The 11,353-nt window shown below is 34.4% G+C and overlaps 2 protein-coding genes across 2 annotated transcripts; both read left to right on the top strand.

The window, feature by feature from the left end:
* The first annotated feature begins 894 nt into the window (after positions 1 to 894).
* LOC145563966 (putative magnesium transporter NIPA8) lies at positions 895 to 7,627 on the top strand. Its single transcript, XM_081624345.1, has 14 exons — positions 895 to 1,242; positions 2,267 to 2,502; positions 3,863 to 3,947; positions 4,028 to 4,089; positions 4,293 to 4,378; positions 4,471 to 4,544; positions 5,479 to 5,581; positions 5,711 to 5,836; positions 5,930 to 6,029; positions 6,126 to 6,245; positions 6,434 to 6,524; positions 6,621 to 6,687; positions 6,850 to 6,949; positions 7,130 to 7,627. The coding sequence occupies exons 2-14, from the start codon at positions 2,410 to 2,412 to the stop codon at positions 7,346 to 7,348; spliced, it is 1,326 nt and encodes a 441-aa protein (XP_081480471.1). The 5' UTR covers positions 895 to 1,242; positions 2,267 to 2,409; the 3' UTR covers positions 7,349 to 7,627.
* Positions 7,628 to 8,400: 773 nt separating this feature from the next.
* Positions 8,401 to 10,796, top strand: LOC145563968 (uncharacterized). The gene has a single exon (XM_081624346.1). The coding sequence runs from the start codon at positions 8,702 to 8,704 to the stop codon at positions 9,806 to 9,808; it is 1,107 nt and encodes a 368-aa protein (XP_081480472.1). The 5' UTR covers positions 8,401 to 8,701; the 3' UTR covers positions 9,809 to 10,796.
* The last annotated feature ends 557 nt before the right edge of the window (positions 10,797 to 11,353 follow it).

The following is an 11,353-nucleotide window of genomic DNA, read 5'->3' on the forward strand; positions in this document are numbered from 1 at the left end:
TTGTTTCCGATTTGGGCGGTTGGGGAAGGGGGTTTGGTAGAGGGCAGAGGTGTTGATTGGGGGCTAAAAGGGGGTGTCTTATGGGCCAGTTTTGGAGGCGGATAAGAGATGGGGTGGTTTTCGATGGGGCTGGGAAAGAGGGGATGCGGTTGGGGAAGGGGGAAATATCTCCGGCGGTTAGGGCTGGGGATGGGGGTGGCAGACTGGATTTTTTTTAACATGTTTTTTTTAAGACCAATTAAAGTATTACATGTAGCATCTTAAGATTTTTTTAAAATAAAAAACTTTTTAGCATGTTACCGATTTCGGGATTGTTAGAAGAAAATTGAGGTGAAAGTTGAAATTACTACAGAATAATCGAAAATCAGAATTATTCAATGTAAGGCCCTGTTCACTTAACCTTAAAAAAATAATATTAAGTAAAAATAATTTTAGTTCAGTAAAAATAAGTTAAGTTCAGTAAAATTAATTTCAGTTCAGTAAAAATAATTTCAGTTCAGTTAAAATAAGTTCAATTAGTAAAATTCGGTTATTTTAATGAAAAATTATAATAGAAAATCAGTAAAAATAATTTCAGTTCAGCAAAAATAATTTAAGTTAAGTAAAATTAATTTAAGTTCAGTAAAAATAATTTAAATTCAGCAAATATAATTTTTTTCAGTAAAAATAATTTTAGTTCAACAAAAATAAGGTGAAGTGAACAGAGCCTAAATCGATCAAAATTACGATTATTAAAATGTATTTTTCCTAAATAAAAAGAAAGTTCCAAAAAAACATAGGAGCTGCAGGGGTTAAGAACTTGCGCCGGAGCAGCTATCAACGTCAACTCTAATTTGACCGGACACCTTCTTCGTGGCCTTCCAATTACGCCAACAACTTTATTTATACAAAATAAAAGTAATCTCGTTTCTTTTTTCGTTTATACTAATCAAAACCAAAATCTCCTTAAATTCCCATTTTTTTTTCTCTACCATCTAATCTTAATCTCTCTCTCCAACATATTTTTTCCTACAATTTTTTGGTATTCTTATTGTTACTCCATTATCCAATCTATTTTGTGATTTTTTAGGGAGTATAAATAGCGAAAAAAAAAAAAAGTATTTCCTGAAGATCCGGTTGAATTAAGTACATATTTTCTTTTTGGACCGATTTATAATTGCAATTGCAAAGCCCTTTTATTATAAATCATCTATTATATCTGGGTTTTAATCCTTCTTCCTAATGTTGACGTTTTAGCTTCAGGTAATATGTTTCTTCAGCTTGATCTTTCATTTCCATTTAGTAGAAAATATTCGAATTTTCTCAGTAAATCAATAATGGGTTCCTATTAATTGTCTTTTCTTTTCTTTTATTATCCGGGGTTGTTAAATTTCTGAATCAAATTGTTTTTTGATAGATTTTCGGGTTTGAAAATTTCTCTACTGAATCAATTGGCTGCAATTATGTTAAGGTTGTTAGAATAATACATTTACTGAATTGATTAGCTGCATATTTAAGGGAATTGCATTGCTTAATTTGATGTTGGGTTTTGGAATTAATTGAAATTAGCTGTATCTCAATTGGGTTTTAATTTCTTTGTTTTTTGATTGAGTTTTGTAAGCTTGTTTCCTTAATTTCATGCTCAATGTGGATAAATTTACCCATATTATTGTGATTGCGGCGATTTTCGGCACTCATCTTTGGGATGTAGAGTTGGGAACTGTTGGAATTGTATGGATTTATTGTACTGGTTAGGCCTGAGTGATCATCTGCTATTTTGGTGTCAAGCTGTGACATTTTTGAAAAGTTTAGGTTTTGGTAGCAGTAAGCTGGTGATTTTCTCTTCTCTTGAATGCTGAGAGTTTGTGATCTTCATATAAGTCTTTGAAAATTTTGTCTGTGTGCCGAAACAGCTTCGTGGTCTTTTAAGGGTAATAATGCATTTATAATGACCTCGATAGGCTGTTGATGGACGCAGCACATGTAATGGCTCACCTTGCCCCTCTTGAGTTTTCTACTCGAGTGTGGGTTGGGGAAGGTCCTGTAGCTATTTCTGATGTAGTTGCAGCAGACTATTGCTTATCCTTCAATGATAATTAATTGCCTTGTGGCTCTTATCAAAAAAAAAAAAAAAAAAAAAAAGGCTGTTGATGGATGGGGTTGACTGGTAGGTTGGTGGTGTTATTCTTGTTATTGATCTTGAGCTTCTCTTGCTACCTGTTTCTATTGCTTTTGGATTATTGCTGGGGAGAGACTTATGGCTAATGACCTAGGGATTGATGGACAGGTACAATGTCGAAGATGTCCGTGAATATTTGATGATGGACTCGGCCTTGTTCATAACCTTTGAAGGAATTATCGGCTTTAGGACTCTGCAACTTCAGGAAGACTGTATATTTGATTAAGTTGACATAAGGAATCTTGGACAACATGGGAGAGTGGGTTATTGGAGCCTTCATTAATCTTTTTGGAAGTATTGCTATAAACTTTGGAACTAACCTTCTCAAATTAGGTCATACAGAGGTATGTTGTTTAGTGTTTGTTTTTATATTGCCGTTTTTAATCAGTCATGGTCCAAAAGTTCTCTAAGCTTAGCATGAAAACTTTAGTTAGAAATCGTTAAGTTTGAAAAAAAAATTGTGAACACAAATGTACCACTTTTGTAGTTCTACTTTTACTTGTAGGTTTGCTAATGCACAACTTTAACCAATAATATATTTTCTATTACTTTAAAGTATATTTTGAAAATATATATTGAGACAAATCCAAGGACACTGTACGTGATATTTGTTTCCCCTCCATATTAGCAAAAAATATGGTTAAAGTGAGTTTTGTGGATAGTGTACAAAGTCAAAGTGAAAGAACTAATGCAAAACAGAGGGAGAGCAATATTGTATCCATCATATTTTATAAAATTTTCCAAGGTAAAAGGTTGCTGTAAAGTTTGTTGGTGTGTGCCAAGGTTAAGGTTTCTGTAAATTTGTAGGTGGTGTGTTGAGAGATACAAGCCATACAACTTATTCTTTGGCTAGTCATAATTGATAGTCTCAATTGGTCAATTAAATGTATGAATTTTCTCTTCCAACCCTCTATTATTTCATTAATTTTGGCCATTCAATGTAGTAACTGCTGGTTTTGAGCCTTGTTACATCTGTTGCCATTTTCAATGTGGAATGGGTTAGTCTCTTGAGGCTGAGAAAACATTCTCTATGCTAAGACACATGTACAGAGTTCAAACATATAACTTTATCTTGCGTGTATGGTAGTCCAGTCAATCTGATACAGATGTCCACATACCTGTACTCCATATTAGCTGTCCCTTAAACCCTTTTTTTTTTTTTTTTTTTTTTTTTTGAATTGCATTGGTTTGGGAATGTAAGACGGAGACCCCAGGGTGCACCGGTACGAAGAGTGGATGAGTGGGATCATGGACAACTTAAACAAGAGGGAGACTGAAAATGACTAGGTTGGAAGGAGTTAGGAAGGATATGAAGCAAATGGATTTGCATGAGAATGAAGTATTTGATCGTAAGGGATGGAGGAGGAACATTTTTGTGTATGACTATATGGAATAATCACCTTTGCCCCACTTATGGGATTAAGGCTTTGATTGATTGATTGCTATATAGCAATAATAACTTCTTAAAGAAATTTATTCTGGAAAGCGGGAGTACTTTTAAGGCCTATGGTTTGGCAAGATATCTTATGGTGTCTGGATAAAGCAACTGTTTACTTGAGCATGCATTATGAGATGATCTGGAAGGTGTTTAATAATATAATCAAGTTTTTTGAGATTGATTGAAACCTTTTGCAACATTAGTTTCTATTACCTTTTCACAGCATTTTTCAATGATCATTTACGACCTTAAATGAATGTATGCAGAGAGAGAGGTTTTTACTCGAGAATAAAGACACTAGTGGGAAGGCTTTATTGAAGCCTGTCTCTCATTTTCAGACTTGGAGAGTTGGTAAGATATCTCTGCACCTCTTTTATTTTAATATCCAAGGTATTTCTGCTTATAATGTGATCTTTTAAACAAATGTGCAGGTATTCTATTTTTTGCTTTTGGAAACTGTCTCAATTTTTTCTCATTTGGATATGCTGCTCAGGTTAGTTAGCTTGATAAGCAAATGGATCCTAGTTACACGCTTATACTAATTAAATGACAAGTAAATAACTACTGCTACGTATATAGTGTAAATAATTGGCTTCCACTTCATGATTTCATATTACCCTAGCTAATTTTGTTATTTTAGCGATTCTCTCTTTCCCCACCCTGATTTTTTTCTTCATATTTCTTTGTCTTTGACAGTCACTTCTTGCAGCTCTAGGATCTGTTCAGTTTGTCTCAAACATCGCGTTTGCGTTCTTCGTTTTGAACAAAAAGATTTCAGTAAAGTAAGCTTATCTTAATTGGAGATTGTCACCATCAGATGCATTATTTCAGCTTAAGCTTACCAGCTTTATTTTTCTGTTTTGCACTTCTGCAGGGTATTGGTAGCCACAACTTTTATTGTTCTTGGAAATGTTTTCCTTGTAGCCTTTGGCAATCACCAGTCACCTGGTACGTCTCAGTTTAGTTTCAAGAAATTCAGTCCTTTTGGCTGATCTGTATAATAAAGTCTTTGAACTTTGAAGTATTTTTTGTTGTTGATTGTCAACAGTAACGGACTATTCAGTTAATTAGAATCTTAATCTAATTGTTTTACATTTAGGTTGACTGTGTGCTGTATGCCTACTACCTAATTACCACCTCTTTTTGAAATTGATGTATGCTTTATTAGATCCTTGCACAGAGTCTTTAAAATATTTATTCTTGGACAATTTTCTGTGAAAAGAATTATGAATTAAAGCAGGTTTCTCTTCATTTATATGGTGTTTGAGGCTTCCTGTAAACTAACCAGCTTGACTGTGACTAGGGTGGCAGAGTATGGTTAATATCTCTATACCCACATACATTGGGTTTAATGATATTATTTCCTTCTCTAGTATAGATTGCTGCAAGCTATATTTCTTTGATAATCCATTAATGACTAATAAGGGAACAGGAACTTTATTCTTTTTCACGCTTGTCCTTTCTCTTGATAAGATTGTGTTTAGCCTTTATGTCTGGGAAGGAATCATGTTGTAAATTGTGTTGTAACTCCTAAATGTAGGTGATCACACAAGAACTTATTAGCTGTCTCAGGTTTGTTAAAACTAGAAAGATTGTATATAGTTGAGAAGGTAAGCCAGGACATGGACTGTATGCTTAAGCTTAGCTATGGATCAAAATAAAATGTCCAATTCTGCTGTATGTATCTCACAAACATTATTTTAGTATAGCATAAATATGGTTTAAGATGATGCAATTTGTGTTGGATGTATTTGGATTTGCTAGTCTATTGCTTCCCTGTTCATCATGGTTATAAGTGGTTGACTCTGTTAATTTAATGAATAAGCTTCTCCATGCAATTGTTTATGCTCGAATGGTCTTTGATTCATTTTGCTTGTTTCAGTGTATACACCAGAGGAGTTGGCAGAGAAGTATAGCAACATAACGTTCCTACTTTACTGCTTGACTTTGGTAATTGTTGTTGCCTTTCATCACTATCTCTACAGGTCAGCTAACTGAATCTCACAATGAGCATGTATCTTTTAGAGCATGTATTAACTTCTTTCCAATTTGAATAGTAACTGGCAAGACTCTTCTGCCATCCAATTTTAATTGAATTTTATCTGGATTTGCAGAAGAGGAGAAATACTTGCAACTTCTGGGCATCAAATCAAAGCCTATTGGCAAATGCTGCTTCCTTTTTCCTATGCAGTTGTTTCAGGCGCAGTAGGATCTTGTTCTGTGCTGTTCGCTAAGTCTCTGTATGATATTTTTGCAACTTTGATCACCTTTATTTATTTGATGATGGTTGACAAATATGGTACTGAGATGGTTTGATTTCTTTGTTTTGGCAGCTCTAATCTTTTGAGATTGGCTATGTCCAGTAACTATCACTTGCATAGTTGGTTCACATACTCCATGCTTCTGCTGTTTCTCAGCACAGCTGGTTTCTGGGTAAGGATTATAGAAACCCCCCTCCCAATGCAATATTTCAGTATGCTGTGTTGTCTTACTGCTTCATTCCTGATTAATTCTCTTAAATCGTTCCAGATGGCTAGGTTAAATGATGGACTGGCCTTCTTTGATGCAATTGTCATAGTTCCCATGTTTCAGATTGCATGGACTTTTTTCTCTATTTGTACTGGATTTGTTTACTTTCAGGAGTATCAGGTGCTTTTCTCTCTCCTGTCACTTTCTTCTATTCTTATTAGACATACGATCCTTTTGTTTTCATATCCCTCCTCTTCTTCTCTCTCTTTGCTCTCCCTCTCCCAAGGGGTGGATGTTGAATAGACATTTTGTTACTTTATAGCTATTTACAAGTTCAGATAGAGAATTTATTTTATTGCCTTGAGCAGGTCTTCAATACATTACGGACAACAATGTTTATTCTGGGCATGATGTCTGTGTTCGTAGGCATTACTTTGCTAGCCCCAGATGAGGTTAAAGGTATGCTTATTGATTGTGGGTTAGTATTTTATTTGAAGTCTGCAATATAGAGACTAGGCATTAAGCATGTTTGACTTGAACATTGAATATTTTTAGGTGGTGAAGTCAAAGATGGTTCCTTGGATGCTATCACATCTCCAAGTGTTGCAAATGATGAGGAAAGGTAAACAAAATGATTCAACTTTGCTGGTCTGTATGTAGGGCTACTTTGATCTGATTACAAGGGCTGTTACTTTTCTGCCTTCCATCATTTGGAGTTTTTGGACTGTCTGCTAGTCGTTTTGTTTACTAATTTTGGGACTTATGCTTTTTTTACTGGCATCAGGTTGTTGGTTACATCACTGGAGGATACTCAAAACAAAGAGGTGAAGCCATTTTTACGAATTATGTTAACCAAGGCTGTAGATGTCATGCTCAAAGCAAAGGTGCGCTTTTGACTTTCTTTCTAAAGTTGACCTTTCTTATATAAATTTATAATTTGAAGAAGTATTACTCAAATCACTGTAATTAGTCTTAGTTAATATTTTTATTATTATAGTGACTATACTTCTGTAGTACTGCACTACTGCCTTGCAACAAAAATTAACTGTTTTTTTTCCTCGCAGACTACTTGCTTATTAGCATTAGGAATGGGAGAAAATTCGATGAATGCATCTTCCGTTTTTGTGATGCCTATGTTATCCTCAAAGCTAACTGGATTTAGAGGCGGCAGTACTGCTGACCGGGCCAAGTTTTTCCCGATGAGAGGTAATGGTTGGGATAAGATCCCAATGGACGAGGATAAACTGCTGGAGACAAGCTCACTGGTCTCGCAGAGTGTGTGATAGAATTAGTTTTGTGTAAGTCCCCGAGAATCTTTTACACTATTTTTCTGGTGTCACACTTGACACCCTCTTATTGTTAAAATCTGTAGGTCACTAGAGTGGTGTTTAAATATATCTTCCTTTCGAGTTTGTTGTAGCCTGAAGTCAAAATGTATTTTAAAGTTGTACATACTCAGTTCTCGGAAACACGAGATTCGTTGTACTATAAATTTTCAAGTAAATATGTCATAGAAATTGATGTATCAATTTTCGAAGTAAATGTATCCAAATTCTCAGCAATCTCCTCCAACTGCATTCCGTGAAGTCTTTGTTGACTAGCAAAATTTCTTGTTCTGGCGGCTTTTGAATGCTAACTCTCTAGATTGAAAGTAGTCGAGTTTACTTTTACTTTCCTATGATAGGTTTGTAATAAATGTTCATACAAATCTGGATTGTTCAGTGTGTTCTTTTTCATTACACGTCTATCTCATTAAGGAAAACATATCAAATGGAAGGAAGAAAAAGTAAGCCTAACAACTTTGAATGAATATATGAAGATAAGTACTCTTTTAAGACTCTACAATACCAGATTTTTTGTGGATGTGGTTGTGGACTTGTGATTGAAGATTTGTAGAGCAGTGTCATTGCTCCACCTTCTAGACTGCCATTACTTCTAGTCTTCTGTTGCAACATGACCATGCAAACGCCTAGAGCTGTTATTTGAGAAACAGGGCTTTTGAAATCGACTCGAATCGATAATTGTCCAATAATAAATAAGCCAATGTACAACCTCAAAGTTACACATCTTTTGTATACTCCCATCGTTAAAAATGTAACGTTTGATCAAACAAATTCTTTTCTCATGTTTTTCATATTCACCTTTAATCAATTAATCTCTCTTATATGTATTTTTTATTACGTAGTAACTTTTTAAGTACAAGCATTGAAAAACAAATGAAATTTATGGAGTTACAAAACAAAAAAAAAAAAAAAATAAGAACAGCTAATGAAACAAGAGGAATTTGTCATACTTATAAAGCTTCCAGAACTAGCAAGACACGCTGGCTAAATTCTTAGAAGGGTCTTCGATATTTCCTATATTCTGCCAATTTCGTAATTCAATTTCCAAGATGCATCTTTAAACACCTTAACTCATCAAATTTGTCCAAGTCCAATTTTTCATAAATGTGTCATTCACCCTGAAAATGACCGTTGGAAAGTAGATCATCATAAACTTTTACAAGAACAAACACAAATCATGAACTGTTAAACCAACCAAATTTCCTCTTTTCTTCTAGAAAAATCTCTCACAATTGTAATAATTGTGATTTGAAAAACCCAACAACAAAACCCAGAAAACAAAAAAAAAAAAACATGGAATTGGAAATCAAAGTAATGTGGTGTAAAGGTTTATCATCATTCAATTTCTTTCAAAAACTAACAGTTTATGCAGCTGTTTCAATAACCTCTGAAAATGAGAAGCCACTACTCACCCAAGACCAAAAACAGGAACAAAAAACTATTGTTGATGAAGATGGGGATGGTAATCCAGAATGGAATCATTCCATGAAGTTCGATTTACGTCCTTTGAAATCATTCATCCCTAATTTTGAAGATTTGTGTCTTCTATTCGAGCTGCGAAATCACGGGCAGTTGTTTGGGGATAAAACTATTGGGGAGGTTCGTGTTCCGTTGACGGAATTGATTCAATCTGTTGGAGGTGAGATTGTCAGATTTGTTAGTTATGAGGTGCGTAGTCCTGAAGGTAAACATAATGGTATTCTTGATTTTTCTTATAAGGTTATTGGTAATAATACAACTTATAATAGTGGTAATATTAATTCAATTCATACTATTACTGGATACAACCATCATCATCATGGTCATGAACAAGAACATGAAAGTCATGGACATGATATGAATTCTGATACTCATGTCATAGGACACCATTATCATCACCACCACCATCATCATCATTCAAAATTGGATGGTAATACAAATTCCAATAATGAATACCATCATCATCATTTGCAATTGGATGGTAATAATACAAATTCAGATACTCATGTCATACGATATAATCATCATTCGCAATTGGATGGTAATGCAACACATAATACAAATTCAGATGTTCATGTCATGGGATACCAACATCATCATCATTCGCAGTTGGATGGATCTCCTTCAATACTGATTCAGTACCCAAAGATTGATTTGGAGGAACATTTAGCTCCGCCATTGGTTTATCCTCCTCCCACATCATCATCATTTGCAGCAAATTCTACCCATTATCCTCCTGCTCCTGCTGTATACCCTCCGCCACCACCACAAACGTGGGCCGACACTCCACCGCCGATGTCCCATTATCCACCACCACAGCCTTATGTTTATCCGCCACCAACAAGGCCTCCGCCACAACAGCAACCCTATGGGGTCCCACATTGGGGGTATCAAAGGCCACCTGACTATCATCATTGGTAAACATAATAGTCAAAGTATATCATAAGTACTTGGTCAATAGCAAAGTTAGCATCTTATATAAGTTATAACCATGAGGTTGTGGAATCAAGGGGAGAGTGAGGGATAACTCAAGTGGTTAGAGCTTCCTTCTCGATGTGGCTCTCTACACACTTAAAGGTTGTGGAATCAAGGGGCATAACCGGCTTGTCTCCTAACCCGTATAGGTTGTAGTAGTCGGATAAGGGCCCCTTTTTACCAACAAAAATGTAATCTCTATGTCACAACAACTCACAAGGCAGATGATTTCAAGGTTATGATATTTTTGGATCACAATTTTGTAAGCCTTGAGTTTTCTTTGAATGACAAAATCAAATTTAAACATTGTTGGACACAGTAAGTCAAAGTTTTTCTAAATCTGGTAACCCTTGATTATTTTTAGCCCTTTTTGTTCTTCAATACACATTTTAAATGTTTATATTTCCACTTTCATATAAGTAAAAATATAAAAAGTTAATATTAATTAAAAATAGAATGAGACGAATCGATTTTCGTCCGTCTCCCTATGGTGGAGTGTCTCCCTATGGTACAATCGTTAGTTTTTGTTAGTTTAGTTGTTTGTTTATGTTTAAGGTTTGTTTGTGTGGTAGGATTTATAAAAAAGGTAATCATCTTTTGCCTTATTGTCAGTTCTTTGGTGAAGATTTGTTCGCGATTGCAACAGTTGTCAAGTTTTCAAATTCGTTCAAGTAAATCAGATGAGAATCATCCTTACGGCTACAATAAATCGTTAGGCCGTCTCTTCGAAAAAGCTGTATATTCCAGCAATGTGTGCAAGAGATGTACCACAGTGCAAGATATTTTCAACGATTGTAGCTTTGATGAAGGAAGCCCTAATTTGATTCAATTTTATGTATTTGTTAATTTAGATTTCATTTGTAGATGCCGGATAACTTTTTATTGATGAATTGATTTGTTTCAAAAAAAAAAAAAAAATTGAGACGAATAAAGCAAGATCCTACATGACTATCTTTCTTTTGTAATATAATGGAAATTTACGATCAAAGTTTTCAAATTTTGACCCACATTTTAACAATGGGGCAAAAAAAATAGGGAGAAGGGAGCAGTAGGAATTGTAATTATAAATAGTTGTTTGGTTGACAAAAAAATGATAGAAGTAAAAAATCATAAGAATTTTCACTTTTCACAAAAATATGGTAATTTAATTACCTAACTCACCTAGATAAATGAATGATTTTCCTAAAAGTTGCTTAAATATAACATAATTCCCAATTTCCGTCGGTTTAAATACTAATTTAAACCATATTATCCACGTAGGATCGACGAGAGCTTTGTTAATTTTTATTTATTTATTTATTTATTTATTTATTTATTTATTCCGATTTAGGGAAGAACCGCTAACGATGATAGCGGTTCTATACAATAAAACTGCAATCACCGTTAGCGGTTCTTCTAATAAAAGTTGTGGTTTTGTGTAATTTGCATACTGATGATTGCAAAATATAATTTAATTTTTTTTAAGGGAATTTAATTAAATTTTATAGAAAA

Source organism: Chenopodium album, chromosome 10 (assembly GCF_948465745.1).
Source record: "Chenopodium album chromosome 10, dcCheAlbu1.1, whole genome shotgun sequence".
Taxonomy (NCBI): domain Eukaryota; kingdom Viridiplantae; phylum Streptophyta; class Magnoliopsida; order Caryophyllales; family Amaranthaceae; genus Chenopodium; species Chenopodium album.